The sequence below is a fragment of the Prorops nasuta genome, unplaced genomic scaffold, assembly GCF_024137725.1.
Source record: "Prorops nasuta isolate Cenicafe-Biocafe unplaced genomic scaffold, Cenicafe_Pnas_1.2 PNAS00019, whole genome shotgun sequence".
NCBI lineage: Eukaryota > Metazoa > Arthropoda > Insecta > Hymenoptera > Bethylidae > Prorops > Prorops nasuta.
In genome coordinates, this window is record NW_027116816.1 from 1,242,239 (window position 1) to 1,260,174 (window position 17,936).

The 17,936-nt window shown below is 37.4% G+C and overlaps 4 protein-coding genes across 7 annotated transcripts in view; 2 read left to right on the forward strand and 2 right to left on the reverse strand.

Moving 5' to 3' along the window:
* The window catches only part of pxb, a 96,917-nt gene extending 84,465 nt beyond the window's left edge, over positions 1–12,452 (forward strand). The window contains exons 5-7 of the mRNA XM_066738921.1: positions 3,363–3,474; positions 6,890–7,240; positions 8,423–12,452. Coding sequence (XP_066595018.1) covers positions 3,363–3,474; positions 6,890–7,240; positions 8,423–9,000 — 1,041 coding nt within the window. The 3' untranslated portion in view covers positions 9,001–12,452. The remainder of the gene's footprint in view (positions 1–3,362; positions 3,475–6,889; positions 7,241–8,422) is intronic.
* The window catches only part of LOC136780513 (gastric triacylglycerol lipase-like), a 118,575-nt gene extending 105,344 nt beyond the window's left edge, over positions 1–13,231 (reverse strand). The window contains exon 1 of one of the 2 annotated variants that reach the window (XM_066738926.1): positions 12,387–13,231. In XM_066738926.1, the coding sequence (XP_066595023.1) occupies positions 12,387–12,439 (53 nt within the window). In that variant the 5' untranslated portion in view covers positions 12,440–13,231. The remainder of the gene's footprint in view (positions 1–12,386) is intronic. The other variant, XM_066738922.1, reaches the window with a different exon arrangement.
* A 943-nt stretch (positions 13,232–14,174) lies between these two features.
* On the reverse strand, positions 14,175–16,975 carry TTLL12 (Tubulin tyrosine ligase-like 12). Of its 3 annotated transcripts, none has more exons than XM_066738659.1 (2): positions 16,607–16,975; positions 14,175–16,120 (listed from the first exon to the last, which is right to left on the reverse strand). In XM_066738659.1, the coding sequence occupies exon 2, from the start codon at positions 16,106–16,108 to the stop codon at positions 14,267–14,269; it is 1,842 nt and encodes a 613-aa protein (XP_066594756.1). In that variant the 5' UTR covers positions 16,109–16,120; positions 16,607–16,975; the 3' UTR covers positions 14,175–14,266. The 3 variants fall into 3 exon arrangements, with proteins under 3 accessions (XP_066594756.1, XP_066594754.1, XP_066594755.1); XM_066738657.1 differs by lacking the exon at positions 16,607–16,975 and adding an exon at positions 16,225–16,282; XM_066738658.1 differs by lacking the exon at positions 16,607–16,975 and adding an exon at positions 16,198–16,267.
* LOC136780358 (dynein axonemal light chain 4) lies at positions 16,422–17,928 on the forward strand. The gene is made up of 2 exons (XM_066738661.1): positions 16,422–16,618; positions 17,069–17,928. The coding sequence occupies exons 1-2, from the start codon at positions 16,559–16,561 to the stop codon at positions 17,315–17,317; spliced, it is 309 nt and encodes a 102-aa protein (XP_066594758.1). The 5' UTR covers positions 16,422–16,558; the 3' UTR covers positions 17,318–17,928.
* Positions 17,929–17,936: the final 8 nt, after the last annotated feature.

Genomic DNA, 17,936 nt, shown 5'->3' on the forward strand with positions numbered 1-17,936 from the left:
GCGAGACTCTCCCTCGAAATAAAATTGCCGGAATCGCTTGAATTTGTTAAAATTCTGATTTGACTAATGCGATTCGAGAAAGTACTACATGCCAATATAATATATATATATATATATACATGTACAAGAGAGCTATTGTGGGATTACAGTTAGAGAGACGGGAGAAAAAGAGGAGAGAATTGAGGATCCATGCTGGAGAGAATATGTAGAGCATTGTGCAATTGTGCATCTAGCGGGAGTTAAGTGGCTAATGCGGACAGGCTGGCACACCTTCCTCCATTCTGTCTTCGAAGGTAAACAGCTTCCGGTCCAAAGAGTTGCGCAAACTAGGACAAGACAGACCTAACAGGGAGAGGACGTTTCCTGGTATTACAATCTCAAAGAGACTCATTAGCGTCATATCGGTTGCTTTTGCACCGGTGAATCCCGGTCACCACCCTTGGCTTTCACGATTAGGATCTACGACAGTTTGTCGCGGATTATACAGCTCGAGGCAGCTACGTTATATCCATGCTGCAGTTTGCACCGTTTGCAGAAGGTCCTTGTGACGCGAATCTGTCACGAGGATGCAATTAGCGCCTACCTTGTGCGACTCCCTCTCAATATTGCACAAACTAAGCAACAAAATTCCTCGTGCTCCTCCCTCTCCCCCTCACCCTTCTCCTCCTCCTACTCCAACTTATGCTAATCGTAAACATTCACGGTTTTCCCAAACGAATTTCCACTCTGTTTAATCCATTTCTCCTCGGCATTAAACTGATTGAATCTTCCTTACTTTCCGGAAGAAACCTCTCGATGCTTTCTCGCTTCACTCGCAACGCTGACTCCTCTCTAGCCTTGAGACTCTATATAAAAAATGTATTTTTATATTATATCGACAACACTTTGTATTCCTTATAGCTGTTGGAACGTGTTAACGGAGTAGAACCTGAAAATACGGGTGATTATATTTTATAAGGAAGCTCTCAAACTACACTCGAATGCTCAAGTATATGTTCGGACAAGTACGCTCTTCCGCCATCGTGGTAGTAGCGAGCCACTGCAGTTTTGATATCTTTAAATTGAACCATCAGCTTGCGCAAAGGAAATCGAATTTACTAGGAATCATTTATAAAGTCTTTTCACTCCTCCAAGCAGATTACGTATCCTAATGGTTAATTCTCAACTTTATTCGATTTCCGGTTCGGGCTAATAATAATATCTCCAGATTCGCCAACTTTCCATTACGTACAAACTCGCTGGGCAAATATAATTAAAATACCTATTTATATACCGACTGCATGACAGACCGACTCTATGCCTCGCGCGGCTTACTTGACACTTCATCCTTGCATTATTCCCTCGAAAGCCGAAGGAACAATAATATCCATTAAAAATATATATACTATTAGACCAAGTTGCACGAATCAATCGAATGTATAATATGCACGTTTATATATACCGCGTGGCCATTACGATCCATTAACCTAGCGTGCACCTAGTCGAATCTGCTTGACAGCAGCCAATCAACTTTCAATCAGGATTAAGGTGGACAGTTTTCCCGATAGATGGGAAGCATGGAGATATAGATGAGGTCTATAAGGCCGCGCGATGCCATTGGAGCAGCCAGAGGAGAGTCAGGGTACGCGAGGGAGCCACTGCAAAATCATATCATAGCTGAGAGCGAGCACAATCTAGAATGCAAGCGTGCTGATATTGAGATAGATCGAGATTGCAGTTTGCCATTTACCCCGTTAACATGATGTGGACTCAATGCCGTTGTGCTCAACTAGGCCAAGCCTTGCGTTTCTATGTGTGCGTTCATGCGTACCACGCGATACAGAATGCTACAAACACAATCTCAAGAAGGGTTAACGCATAACCTGACCGAGAATTAAAGCGCTCATCTCCCGCATTACGCCACCCACTATAAATCGCGCAAAGGCTCCCCCCCCCCCCTAGTCTACAACCCCAAACCAGCCGAGCTATGTAAGGCAATCGGAAATTTAGCTCCTATCCACCGGCAAATTCCGATTAAAAGCTGATCAATACGATAAACGATAGCTCCGAATGGTCACTCAAGCCGACTCAAGGATCAATTAAGCTATAACCCCTATACACGGCTAATAATTCGCTACTACGCTAAACTCTGCTGTAATAACGTTAAATCTCTCCGTGAGCTTCGCTTCTACGTGGCTCTTTTTTCCACTACATCATTGTATTGTACATGTTTCAGTTTTTAACGGTATACATTTAGAAAGATAAAGGGAGGTTCTATAAAACTTGGAAATTGAATGCATTTATCTTTTATCTAATAATATTTACAGTCGTATAAAGGCTTTTAAAAGTAGGGTGGACTAAAGTTGAAATATAGGGCTCGTGTCCTTTTAGTATCGAAGAGTATAACGTGTGTTGTATCCTATCTTAAATTCAGGGCTTACCTAATAGCCGTGATCGTAAAATGGCCACGAGCGAACCAGAAATGGCCGCAGAGGCGAAACCGTCCAAGTATTTAGATGAGAGTGGCTCTTCACGCTTAACGTGGATAATTCTCCCGTGGTGTAAAGCTCTCCCTACCCGAAAAACCGCGGTGCAGGCAGGCACAGCGCGGGTTCCATCACAACCCTTTCTACGGTTCCACCCCTCTATCGTTAAATATCCACATTGCGAGCTTTATTATCAAAAGCTCGTTAATCGTTTTACCTTTTCATTTTTATGATTATCTCATTACACAACTCACACCTGTCCAATTAACACCATGGTATATAAGCTATAGGGCCGGATTGTCGCCATACACGCTGCAGTCTCGTAAAATTGCTACAAAGCTTGAATAGCGAGAATGTTGAAAAAATGTTCGCTATAGAAAGGGTAGATTAAATCAAAGAGAGAGAAAGAGAGGGGGGAGAGTAAATAAAAAAGTCATTCAGGAAAGTTTATTAGACAGTTTCAGTTACAGTCAAGTTGAAGCAAGTAAAAACTATCAAGCGGAGCTCAAGCAGCTTGAAAAGAGGGTACTTACAGGACATGAGTTCGAGTCTAAATGTGCAGTCTATATATATAGCATGATACAGATTTAAGTCAGGCGTTTATAGCGCTAAGGAGCTTTCCTTATAGCACCGTAGAATCTCGTGACACTTTCAATAAAACGGCTCGCGTGAATTTTAACATAAGTGTTTGCAAAGATTTCACCTTTTTCCAGTCAAAAAAGTATTAGCCCATAAATATCTCTTTCGTACAGAATTTATCCCCCACCGTTATATTTATTATAAATGCTATTTCATTTGCTCGTCACGATGCACTAACATAATTATTAATTTATAATATTTTACTTGTATAAAATCTTTTTTATACGGTACTTATATATATATATATTGCTTCTACAGATGCTGGACGTGAAAGATGGCGGCAGAGGAGTATTTGTCTGCAGCAGTCCAGGTCCTGATCCATACACCTCGCAAGATCTCTATAATCCGGTCTACGAGGAACTCAGCAATGGTAAAGAATATTTTTTAAGCGTTATTTATCGTCTCGATAGTATTAGTCTGAATAAAAGGCAAAAGTATGAAAGAGAAAAGTTATTGGAAAATAGCAAAGGATCTTAAATGATGAGGATGGAATGTTATTTTCTTCTTCTTCTTCTTCTTCTTATAGATGAAACTTCCCTCTGAAGGTATCGCAGTTATCTTGCGATGTTTTAAACTCGAGCTGTCGATTAAAAACTTAGAGAGCGGAAAGGTACGGACAATAGTGACTTGTTATTGCTCGATTCAGTTTGTCAGTGAATTATGTCCTAACTAACACCACAGTTAAATTGTTATAGAGCTAGTACTGGAAATTCCATTACTCAGCCAATATTTGACACGTCCCATTAGGGAATTGCGAACTTTTTGGTTATCTAGTTCTGAATATCAGCTTAACATCCTATAGCAAACTATAGCTTGAACTCTGCTTAACTTGGCTAAACCAAAGTGCAAGCTTTCTTCTTTTGCTTCTGTATAACACTGCTCAATAGTAAACTTGTCTTTCAGCTTATCTCCCAAACCCATCGAACCTTATAAAAATTTGTTTTAAGAATCTAGCATAAACGCGCGCGCTACCTAGATAATCCAATAAGAAAACTTTGTTTATTTTCTCCTGCATATGAAATTATGTCCTGCTAACTGATCGTACATTAAGGAAAATTTCATCAAACTCTCATATTTCTATTTTAATGACCAATAAAACACTCTCCTTAACTCTGTAACTAAAATTATAATAAGAAGATTTTGTAACACAGCGTGACTATATACTAAAATTCAAGCAACGCGTGAAGCATGAATATTGATCGATATGTGCTATAGTATTACTAAAAAGAAAAAAAACTTAATCTTATACATTCGATCGAAAAAAATTATGATTCGTAAAATATTTCCGAGTCTGTTGGTGAGAAATAAACAAAACTCTGGAAAATTATTCATTATTGTGACTATATGTAGGAACAATTTTCCATTCTCTCGCACACACAGAGCTAGAATATTCCTTTAAAGGTGCATTATAGTTCCAGGATTATAATAGATGTCAATTAAGCTTCACAATTCTCTATAATGAGATACTTGACACTGGAGAAAACTCTCAATGTTCCCAATTTATGGGCATTCAAGGCTCAATGATTTATTGCAAAGTGTGTGTAAACATGCATGACTCTCGATCTGCATATACACGTCGGATATATTCACCGGAACTCTGTTAACAAACGAGAGCTTCCGCGATTGTTTCCCTTTTAATAACTGAAATCGATGCAGCTTCATATTTTACTAAAAGTAAATACATATACTGCTAAAAAAAGGCCTGTATTAAAAGCTGAACACTTGTTTAAAAACTCGAATCGATCGCGTGCTGCAACATATATATATATATATATAGGGTTGAAGCAAAATGAAAAAAAATAGAATGAGTAATTCTACGAGAGGACGCTGTCGTGCGAGCGAGCATCCTGTTTGTTCTCTTGAGAAATGAATAATCGCAGCCATTAGTTCGGTCTGAGGTTAGAAGCGAACGCGCGAGGCTTCGGTACCACCGGAACAAAACTAACGTCGCCAATGAGTCTATTCTTGAAGCGTCTCGTGCAAAACAAATAATCGAGCGACTTTTCCGTTAGCATTGTCTCTTTTTCATTCGTTGCTTCGTCTATACGCTCTTTAACCCCCCCCCCCCCCTCCCGTAATTCTTCTGCAGCGTCGAGACCTAGTATATACCTTTGGCTCAATAAAAATGACACAATCTTGACTCACGAGTATCATTAAACGAACAAGATAATTAGCCTGACGACAAGCTTTTTGACGCTGACGAACCGACGCTAATCTCACGTATACACGCAACTCCAACGATCTTTCTATACGAAACCTCGCTATGTATAGTCGACCTGGTACTCCCACGCACCGATGCGGTGATCCTCGAAAAGGTTCATTATCCGACTGACAAACGTGGCAAATTAAATCGATGATAGCACGACAGTTATTAAATGACGGAATAATTTTTTCACAATCACATTCGACGTTATAAATAAACGGTGCATTTAAGCTTTGTTTATATATATATATGGCTATATAGTATATGTATAGGGTGGATAAAGCATCGGTGGGTGTCCCGGCTAGGGAAGAAAGCGAATTTAACGCCGAGAGGAGTCAATAACAGCATTTTCGAACGGCCCGTTATATTTATCTTTCCCTCCTGAATGAAGCACAAGGTCCTCTTCCGGAGGAAAACGTTTCACCAGATTACAGGCGCGCTTATCGCTTGGAAAATCAATGCTGTGCTGCAAGCCAAGTTTCCTCGGTTTCACTGACTTTTTTCCCCCAACCTCCGCCGCATGAAAGGGTGCATTGAAGCGTGCACACCAGGGGTAATGCACTTTTTTAAATTTGCCAAGTTTTCGGTGGCTCCTGCACCACAGCCAGGGATGTACCTTCGATTTTCATACTTTCTCCCTTTGTCACGCAGACATTCTCTCTATCACACTTACGCATATGCTGCATTTCCCGTTGATTCCAGCATCACTCCCCCCTCTTCCAAGCCCTGTCCAAACACCTCTGTTCGATTCTACGAGAAAATCATAGAGCCAAATTGATGCTGTCCTATCCAACTTTAACACAAAGATACACCTATTTTCATACTCGAGTCTCGCGAAAACTTTACCGCGAAACTAATTTGTACTCGAAGCTCTCAACTTCGTCCCGATTCGCTTCTGTATAATTAAAGGCAAAGATATTTATGAATGTAGAAACTTGGAAAATCTCGATTCAATTTGTACGGCGAGATAAAACAATTAACGTAAAATTTAAGTGAATGGAATATCGTTGTTTTCATACGAAATTTTTATTACAAAAAATTACTCGTTGCAGAATAGTCATTCCGCGAACCAATGTTTTCTCTCTGTGTACGGTTTGCTCAAAGGACATATACACGCATGATGTAACCAGCTAGTATTGACAGTTGGCGAATGTTCAATTGCAATTAATTGTTTGTTTCTTCTCGCGTACGCCACCGTACAGATCCACCAACACTCCTCGTCATATATATAGCTATATATATACGCGTACATGAAAATTGTTTCGTGGAAACCTTTGCTTTTTTCAAACTAATCGTCTGCAAAATTGCTTTTTCACGAAGCGAAAGAGCAACAATGGCGAACGATATTTCTCAAATTTCAATGGGGTTTCGTTAAAACAGAAATTTCGATTGAATTGGAATATTTGGAGGAAAATTGACCGGATATAAAAATCTAATAAATACTGTAGGAGTGTTTGATAACCGTATATGGGTTGAAAGAAAAATATTAGTCGAATTAAAAGATTTTTATAGGAAAATTAATAAAATCGATAGGAAATATATTTAGAGAATCTAAATATATAGGAGTGTTAAAAATTTATAGGGGACCATATCGAGACGGACGAGGAGAACGAGTTGAACGTGAGGAACCGATTGCACCAGCAGCGTCATCATCATCATCACCACAGAACAACGGTGTCGAAGCCAGCGAGCGAGGACGAATTTGCGGAGGACGAGTTGTCTATCGGGGAAGCTTCTGAGGCTCGTATGCTGACTTCGAGTAGCGGACCCACATGGGGCACCTGTCCCGCTGCTAGTCGTCAGTCCCGAGAGCGTCGAGGTAGAAGCCCCAGGAGTCTCGATCGACGTAGAAGAGACAAGAACTACGACTTTGGCGAGTTTCACGAGGGTATGCTCCTCGACGCCTTATTGCAACTCAACCGCAGCGTTGCAGGTAAATAATTTACGCTCCAAACTCTTATTGCTTCTTTCCTATCGGGGTACCTCCTCCTCCTCCTCCTGTTCTCGACACAATTGAGATTCGCGTTAAGATATATCAGAACCGATCCTTATTTATAGGATATTGGACTAAAAGTAAATTATTCGAGAGTTTAATTACATACACACACACACACACGAATGAAACGTAGAATTTTGTCTGATTTATCGTTCCTCGTCAAAGGATGAATCGAGAGTTTATGAATGAAATGGGATTCTTGTGAAACAGGGAGGTTTATTCGAGGGCTGCCAGCATACTGGCACGCTCCACTTGTTTTGCGAGAAGAAAGGGAAGAGAATGAATTCTCTGACTCGATCTCTCTCTCTCTCTCAGTGTGAGAGCCACTGAGAGCCACTAGCCATCATCGTGCCAATGGTCACAGTTTGGATTCAGCAGCTCAAAGCTATCCGGGCACAACGAGGAAGCTCGAACGAACCACGTGAATTCGAACGGTGGCAGTTCCGTCCCGTCGTTATTAAGTTCCTGAGAAATTGGACTCGGTTAGACTCCCATTCCACATTGGCACTCAAACTCGCTCATACGTGATCGCTGAAACTCCCAAAGACACACTGGTTTGCCCAAACCTGCGCGGATTATAATACCATTCTCCACAGTGCTGCTATATACTACCACTACCACCACATGCACTACTACTATTACCATTCTTATACTCACACTATCACCACTATCTCCTCCGTACCATCGACAATTTTCTTCCCCACGATATCCTCAGCCACTTAAAAATGGTCCCCAGAAAATCTATTAGCATGCTTATCACCTGGAATCCACTCACTCTCCAATGATTCCTCTGAGTCTCTGAAAATTTAACGCAGCTTTCCAAAAAGCACTTGTACAAGTAGTACTTATTTATGCAAATAGCAATTACATCTTCATCTCTGTGAGAGAATTACCATAGTAGTACATTGTACAGAATCTGAACGACTGTTATACGTGACAGAGATAAAATAGCAAAGGTATACGAACCTCTGTCGAGTGATATATTCGTTCGTCGACCAGGTATATATGTATGTATATAGAGAGAGCGAGTAAGCGTGGAATTTTAATACATCTAAATTGCAACGCAGGCAAATTGAAAATTTCGCGTGCAATAATTACAAGATATTATTGATTTTGCAGGAGTCGCTGGTGCTCGTACGAGTAACAACGTACGACAACAGTCCGTCCCATCGGTAGCTCACAGGCTACCGTATTTTGTACCGCCGATGCCAGCTACCCAGGCCCTCCGAGTCGAAGAGAATCCCTACGAGAGCGTGCCGGTGCTGGGTCAGCTGCATCGTTACTCCACACAGAATCGCAGCAACAAGGAGAAGAGTCGCAATAACAAAGAGAAATTCAGCAAGTACTCGCATTACGGCACCGAGTATTACGGCTTGCAGAACCAGGAAGGCAGCACCCCTGTTTACAGCCACGCGAACGACGAGTATTCCGACGCTTACGCCCAGCCTACCGACAGACTCTACAACGAGGACAAGTACGCGCAACCGATCTACTACGAGCAACGCGACCCCGAGCAAGCGACCGGAAAACTCTACCAAGGTCAACCGGACAGCAGTTTCGGAAGCGACAGTGGATACAGCCACCACACTACGGGAACTTCCGGGACGAGAGGCAGCAACTCCAGGACTAACCACCGCAAGGACAAGCATCGAAATTCCCATCACTCGCATCAATCCACCGATTACATAGTATCCTAATCCACCTGCAGAGCAATATTGCGTTCGCAAGAACCAACTCGAGACAAAATAAGAGTCTTCTACGCGACCCTTTCGTCGTAGCCTCGTCGTATTTTCTATATATATATATATATAGCAATCGCATGAGAAAATCCAAGGAAAACTCTCCTTCTAGAACAAGTGATCTATCTAGTGATTTATTACCTACGACACTAGACTATATATTTAAGAAATTATTTATAATCCACACCGAGACTCAGGCTAATACCAAAGAATGCTGCGGTTATGTTATAAAGGTTCTAGGATAATTCTTTGTAATTTCTAATGTCATTTTTACGTATGTACTTAATAGTCTTCATTCGCGGGACGAACCAATCTTCAGCGTTTACGCGTGAAACGATCAACGCCGCTCCGAAAGATCCAATTGCCTTCGCAACGAAAACTTTGCCAAGCTCAATGAAATTTCATATCTAGAGTAGCCAAATCACTGCCTTGTACTCCTCCTCGACCGATCGCGAGTCGATCATCACTTTTTCACCAGGACTTGCGCGCGCGAGAGCTACTACGAGCCACAAAGAATTATTTTTTGTTATTGTTTGCACATAAAGAAATTATATATTTCGGTTATAAACGTGTACTCGTCCTCATTCGTTCATTTTTGTAGTCGATGATTCGAACAGCCACTTGTTTTAACGATGACTACAACATTGTGTTGACTCATCGTTGTACATCCTCTTCCGATTACCCCATTATCGAGAGTAGTTTTACCCTTTTGTAGAACACTGGAAAATCCTTTACTAAAATACTAGAATTAACAGATGAAGCAGGGAATTGATACGCGATTGATATTTGGAGACAAAATTGTATACAATAGCTACCAAGGATCTTTCGATAAGCGGTAATTGTAATTAATCACGCCAATTCACGCCTCGCAATCATTTCAGAAAGTGACCAAATCAACGGAATAATCTTATAAAAGACGGTTGAAACTGTTCGTGCTGCATTCTGCAAACTGATGTTTACGTTTCAAAATCTGTCAAAATTATTCATCTTATCTACGTCAAGAGTCTAAATCTATATTTGCTATGTGAAAATGATAATAAAACCTTTCCTTTTAAATTTATCAGTATATTTAGATGAAAGAGATATAAAATGGAACAGCAACATTGATTTGCAGATATCTAGCATCTGACTGTAATCATGCGCAATGAATTAGATACTCAAGGTCTATCAAATATGTGTATGTATATACAATAAAGGAAAAAGTCTTAGGAACGAATAGATTTGTTTCTTTTGTATAAAATCATTGTAAATTGAAATTATTTGAGTAGGATAAGAAATGAATGCTCGCGAGTGCATGAGACAAATATTGAATAATGGTACGAAAAAATTAATATATTATATATACATACATAAATATAATTTTTAAATTATTTATAATAAAGCAAAGCTTGTATGGTGCGTTTAGTGCTCGTGAAGAAAGAGAACGTGCATTGAAGATGTATATCGTAATCAGTGTGTGGCGAAGGGGCAAAAAGGATTGTATAATCGAACGATTTCTTTATAAGCTAACCGATGCAAGGGGAGATTTTTAACTTTGTTAAAAGTATTTGTAAGAAAGAAAAAGGCAGGGAAAATAAATCCTGAGTAGCAAAAATATCTCCCCTGGCTTTTAAATGAAAACTCTTTATATAGGCGTATGTAGATCAAATACCTCAAGAAAGAAAAATCACTCTGTTGTAAATATAATTTTATATGTATAATCCACGAAGAAGGGTTGTGTATAGGAAGCGTAAGGCGCAAATTGTAATGTACACGCTCATGAATCATTTTCTCAATCATCCGCTATATTTATGACGTCGATTCTAAATCAATGGAAGCGTATATAATGATAATAATAACAATCGAGAGGGGCAACCATAGAAAAATTATAGCGTTATATTTAAATTATTTATTCGATGATCAATCATCTAATTTATCGTATACAAATTGTATCCTTCTCCGGAACATCGATATAATTGTCAAACAGTTATTTAATTTATTTATTCACGGCTCTGCTGCGACAAAAAAGAGAACTGCGGAATAACGAGGGTATCAAGATAAACTTTGTTCAATGGCTTTATATCCGACGTAGTGTGAAATATGTATACTAATGAGTCCTAATATATGCTTCTGAAGTACCAGTATAGTGTCTTCCTGGCAACTCCCGTTCAATGAAGCTGTACTACATTTTATGGCCCGCGTAAAAGCTGCGAAGGCTACGTTAGTGTTTCTATACCGAGGCGAATGTGCATATCAATGTGAAAGTACAGTCAGCGCATAGGAAAATGGGACGTAATAAATACGTAAAGACGCATCAGCATAGCGTTCGCAGTTTCTCAATTTTATTCCCTTCCCTAAAGCTTTTTGTCAATTCAGCGTAATACGACTGATGGGAATGAGATTGATTTGCCATTGCAAGCGGACGTAGCGTATATAGTCCATAAAACAAACGTATTTATTATATACGTAAGCATCCGTTATCCGCGATAACTATTATATATATATATATATATATATATATATACTAATGTGGATTTGAGAGAACGATTCTCGAGCACAAAAAGGTGTGAACAAAGTCCGATACAGTCGATATACCATGTATAGTTGACAACTACTAAATCCCCATCGATTCACGAGTTCACCAAAGATCAAAAGAGAAACAAAAGGTCAAATAGAGGAAAGGAAAATGCATACAATCAAAGAGTGCACAATTCGCATTGTACGCCGCGACAAATCATTAGAATCGGAGTGAAGATAAAAGTGTGCGCGAGAGAGAGCAAGCGAGCGAGCGAGCGAGCGAGAATGAATAAGTGCAAATGAGAAAGAATAAACGCTTTTGTACCTTTTTGCGTCCATGTTAGTCAAACGTCTCGAAGCCATCTTTTATAATATATTATATAGCATAACATGTATTATATAGACACGAACGAAACGAGTTATTGTTTCCCTCGTTTGTTTAATCGCACTCCAGTGCCATTATTGTTCTGTTTTCTCTAATTACGATATTATTATCCGCACGCCGCGCAGCGTCGTGGCAAAAAAAAATCAATATCAATTAGCCTATTCTATTGAGTTATTTAACCTTCGCACTTTGTAAAATCAAGTCTCTTCGAACGATTCTGTTTTTATATTGTATTCGTTAGAAACGAAACGATCCGCTAAAATCGTGCTACGGAATATGCAAATAAAGGGAATAAATACAGAAGAAAAGAAACTTTTATCTATTCTCGTATGCGTATACGAATCATAGAGGTATTTTTATTGTTTATCGTTATATTCGTAGGACTACTGGCCTCGTCAGACTTGCTGATTTAGCGCTGATTTATAGCGATAGCCAAACAGTAACATAGATTAAACTAGAGTACCTCAAAATTAAACAAGTAGCACTCTTGAAAGTTGGCTCGTCCAGGCGTTCCATTTTTCCGTCAAAAATTTACACCAAGTCCCTGAATCACTTGATTCTCGCTAGTTCATTGTTTTCTAAAGAAACGACTAAACGAGTTTTAAGCAAGGGGTTTAAGTCAATAAAATAGTCATACTTTTCATGATGGGAGGAAAGAACGCCGGAGCTCGCGGAACAGGGTAACTAGCACTGTAACACCTAATATCTAGATCATCACCTAACTCTCTTACAACTCGTTCACCTCAAGATATCATAAGCTCACGTTACTATCACCAATAAATATCAGCCAAGGTTAACTCGAAACACTATCACACCTTCGTACTAATAAACGATTTACTATTCAATTTCACTTCACTGTCGCTATTATTCAAACTACCTCTTTTCCATCCATCCCTCTTCCCACCCTCGGCATTTCCCCAAAATATCTAAGCTTATATATATATATATATATATATATATATATGTATATATATTCTCTTTGATCATCATTAATTCGCATCTTCAGATTAATTTCATTCTTCGTAGTCTAAAATTCATAACGTTTCATCACTTGAATCTATGAATTTATAATTTACTTGCCTATACTGATTAATGCAATTTTTAGAATAATTTAGTACGCATATAATTATTTTTGTTATTGTTAACGTGTCTTCTGTTAGTGTAAAAAGTGAATGTTAATATGTTAATAGAGGACAATAAATAATTTTGGATAAGTGAGTATAGTATTTTTCCTACTTTTTAATAACGTGCCTTATTGATGAAACTTGGCAGCAATTAAAAACATATTTTTAGTTATATGTGTGAGATTTTATTGAACGTGTGAGAAAAGGGAGAGAAGAATAGAGGGGAGAGTCATTATATCCCACAAAATTTCGCGAGCTTCGTTATGCGAATTCTGGCGTGAACATGCTATGCAGTATCTTACGTGGTACTTGAGACACGTGTGCAATGAACACACCCACCTTTTCAGTCTGAAATTAACACGCCAGCCCTTCCCTTACATGCACCACCACCATCACCACTCTGCCGTTTTCCAAGGTTTCCTCTTTTACTTACGCACAGACGCTACATTCATTTTTAATTGAAAACTTTACCACGAAATAAATACTTTTTAAACCTTCATCTGCAATATTTGTTACCGTTACATTTATTGCAATATTCCTGACAAAATTGTCAATTTTATTACTAATAATTTTATCGTTTTACGATGAACGTTGACTCTGCCTGGTGCACTGCGACGAGATTTTCTTATGAAGAATACACACTGAAGAGTTACGTTGTGCTGACAACATGTCTCTGTTAGGAGAAAAAGCTTTATAATTGATAAGCGAGAATTAAAAAAATGGTAGGGAGAAAGAGCCGTGCTTATAACCATTTGCAGGTAAGGGTGAAAGATAGATTTGTTTTTTTGCTCTCTCACACTCTCCAGAGGGTTTTATTTGTCTCTTTTGTCTCTCGAGCACAGCGACGCCCTGCCTCGTTATCGACGTCCTCTCTTACGCAGAACTCATTTGCTTAATTACCATGATTACTAGTGAGAGAGTGCGCGCGACTCTACCTACCCCCGAATTCTCCTCTCCCCTCTTATCCCCGCTCTTCTTATTCTCCGTACTTTCTTATAACTTTCACGATGCCAAGAATTACGAGTTTGCAAAACTAACTAAATTTCTTTTATCCCTCAGCAAATTTATTACCTACACCTGGCTCTTATTTTAGTTTATTAGCAATTCTTCCTATGCTAGTTCGACTGATTTTAATTGTATATATTAATGGGGTATTTCAGAATATAGTTTTTCCTTTTATTAATAATGTTCAAATCATATTTACGTAACAAAATATATTTTACAATTTTTTAATCATTGGAAGATCCTCGTTATTACAAAACAAACATTTGAAAATATTATTATAAAAATCTGGGTAATATTGGCAGGCTCTCTCACAGTCAGGAGAGAAATTAATTTCTAATAAGACAGGTTGTATTTCTTCATCTTTCCATTGAAGCATTAAATCAACTGCATAAATTGCTCTGCTCTGTGAACTTTTTGCAATACCCTTTGGAGGTTCTTCTTCAATAGCAGCTTCAAGAACTTCTTTGAACATTTTCAAAATTTTTCTCTCAACATCTTCCTTCCAGCTATGATTAGGATACTGTTTTTCCCACTCCAAAAGAAAATCATGACATTTTACATGTAATAGAGGAGTTTCCTCGCTATAATTCATTACTGTAAAATGCTGTTCGTATACATCAAAATTATTTAGGGCAAATTCTTTGTTGGCAAATCGTAAAAAAAATTCCTTGTAGACATAAGCTTGTAGAGGATCTACTGATTTCAGCATTAATACATAACGAATGTCAAATTTTACCTGGCCAATCTCAGGTCTATTATATAAAACAGGCTTTGAGACATATTTTTGTGCTATTTTAGGTCCTGTTGGAGGTAGTCTTACAATATGATTTATGTTATTAGTAACATGAGTATCTAAGCCTCTTGCCAAGTTCCATGGTTTGCATATCCAATAATTATCCAAACCCTTAGAAGCTCTCTGTTCGAAAAATGCAACAAACTGAACCAATTCGGTACTAAGATTAAAAGTTGTTGGTAACCATAATGGATATGTTTCCAGCTCAGAAGGGTCATATAACATTTCACCAGCTTTTCTTCTGCATATAATTGATAAAATATCCTTAACAGTAATAACATGTTCAAATGGAAATTGATTTACAAAAGCATGCGGCAATTCTTCACTGAGCATTTTGTAATGCTTGAAATGGGACACAAGCCATAAAATATCAGCATCGCTCTCTCTATCTACAATTTCAAATTCTGGATCCGTAAGATACTGATTAACAAAACTATATTCAGAAAAGACTTTGAGCTTAGTCCGTTTTAGAGTGGAAACTGTAGCAATACTTCTTGTAGTAGGTAAAGTTTCATTTAAATGACCACTTACAAAATATTTTTCATCTGGTTCAGTTTGAATAAAACTTTCATGTTTAAATGAGAAGTCAAACCAAGGTAGTAGTAAAGCTTTTCTTTTCTTCTCATCATTAGTCTGACCTTCTATAAAATCTCTAGTAATTACATCATCGGGCTCAATATCTGTTATAGGAAACAAGAGGGTATAAGCTGATCTTTCCGGTAAATAAAAGAAAGGTACAGTTCTACAATTAGGTGTGTCACTGTGTCTAATGGCAGACCCAAGTTCATCCATAATATACCAAAGAGGCATTCTATTTTCAATGGATCCATAATTGAATGAAAATGATTGGTTATACCTCCACATTTCTTGTAAAACATAATCTATTTTATTTGTTTGATCTTCTTTGATATTGAAGCCCATAATATTGCACATTCTATCTAAAAGATTGGGGACTTGTATTAAATATTGTCTCGCTTTAGATACATCATACATCCATGCATGATCTATCAAAAATATATTATTCGGATCATTTTTTAAAATATTCTTTTCCGAATTAACCATTAATGTCCAAACTGGACTTTTGGAGTCACGTTCTTCATCTCCATAATCTATCCGAGCTAGTTGAAATAAAGAGCCAGAATCAAATATCTGATCTTTTAATTTTTTGAATAAAACTTCCCAAAAATGTCTTGGTACACCTGATAACTTAAGTTGAGGTTGATGGACTTTAAGAAACTCATGATACAAATTCATACCATCCATAATTTTTCGTACCTGCAAAAGATCATTTAAAATCAATATATTGCACTAAAAGAAACATAAAATTAAAAAGTGAAATAAATCTAATTAACCTATAAAAATAAAAAAAATGTTATAACCTAAAATATCTAATACTGCATTAAACAGTTTAGGATGCTCTTGTTAGGAAACTTATCACGAAACCCACGAAACGATAAGACACTATAGCAAAAGGCATAGTGTATTGGGAATAAATTTTGTTATCTTCTGTGTCAACACAGGATGATTTCTGAACACGACACTAAACAAAAATCGATTTCATCCCTTATTTTGCACCCCCTTGCCATGACACATCGCTATACACATTCCGCAGGTTGACACACAGTGTTCTCAAATTCCTTCCTATTTTATACAGTTATAAAAGTTTTTATAATATTTCGGGAAAATCGCTTTATATTGAAAATAAATATCTCCATGACAGAAACAAAAAAGGAAGATGTTATAAAAATTCTACATACATACCCCTTATGCAGAGTAAGTTATTTATATATCTTTTATAAAGATTACGCGTATTATTTATTTTTACGTAAATTTCTATTATATTTTATAAAGCTTTCTTTATATATTTGCGTAACGAGCACACTGGAGGGTTTCAAGCTTGACTTCTATTTACGATAAAGTGATTCTATGAGAATTTTTAAATATTGACATATCAATCACACCTCACTGAGAGCACTTACCACATATGCATATTTTATATCTGTGTTTCATACGGTATTATTTGAATCGCGGCCAAACCGGAAGTCATCCTGAATAAAACAGTTGTTTACCATTTTACATGCATTATTTCCGCTTTGAATGTAATTTAAATGAACCCCCTCCCTTTTTCAATTATTTCTAGTTGTAATTACCTACAGTTTATAGATTTCACATAATTAAATTTCAAAGTAGCAAAAAATTACCAACATGTAAATTTAATTACAGAAATGTGATATGACAGATGAAATGAAGCAAGAAGCTATGGAGCTGTGCATGACAGCAGCTGAAAGATACGCAGATAATTACGAAAGTGTATCTAAAATGATAAAAGAGACAATGGACAAAAAATTTGGTGCATCGTGGCACACAGTAGTGGGCGAAGGATATGGATTTGAAATTACTTATCAACTTAAACATCTGTTGTACATGTATTGTGCTGGCAACTTAGCTATTTGCATATGGAAGTCAGCTTAAGAATTTCTTCTTTCTTTTTTAGTCGTTTTAAGTTCACCTCCATTTACAATACTTACATTTAAATGCCATAAAAACTTAAACGTGGAAGAAGTAAAGTTTCTATCCTTTGTTTCTTTTTTTTAATATAAAATTAAATTACAATTCCATCGTTTCAAGCATACACACGTACTAATAAAAAATTTGTTATGGAGAAAGTGTTTTACCTGTCAGCGTATTTATGCGCACGTGTGTGATGAATTTATTTAATTATATGAATTATTACTATATATTAAATATATGCTGTACGGAAAAGCGTTAAAATGAAAACCTGAAGAGGGTCAATACTTAACATTTTTGTAGGCTCTCAAAACTTTTTCTACATATTTTGTATAAATGAACAGACCAGAATTTTGATATTAAAAGAAGAAAATACCACAAAATTTAAGGATTGCATTTGCCATTTAAGTAAACGTCCACAGTGCTGGTGTCTGCAAATATGTTAAGTGCAAAAATATATTAAGTCATTCGATCACGCAATGCTGTCCACGTCTAAAAAAGATTCTGTAATAATAATATTTTATCTATAAAATCAAAAAATATATTAATATAATAAATGAATGTTTTAAATAATATTTTACTC

Coding starts and splice junctions, on each gene's coding strand:
- TTLL12 (XM_066738659.1), bottom strand. CDS start 16,108: ATGGATGGTATGAATTTGTATCATGAGTTTCTTAAAGTCCATCAACCT.
- LOC136780358 (XM_066738661.1), top strand. CDS start 16,559: ATGACAGAAACAAAAAAGGAAGATGTTATAAAAATTCTACATACATAC. Junction 16,619..17,068: donor ATACATACCCCTTATGCAGA/GTAAGTTATTTA, acceptor ATTTAATTACAG/AAATGTGATATGACAGATGA.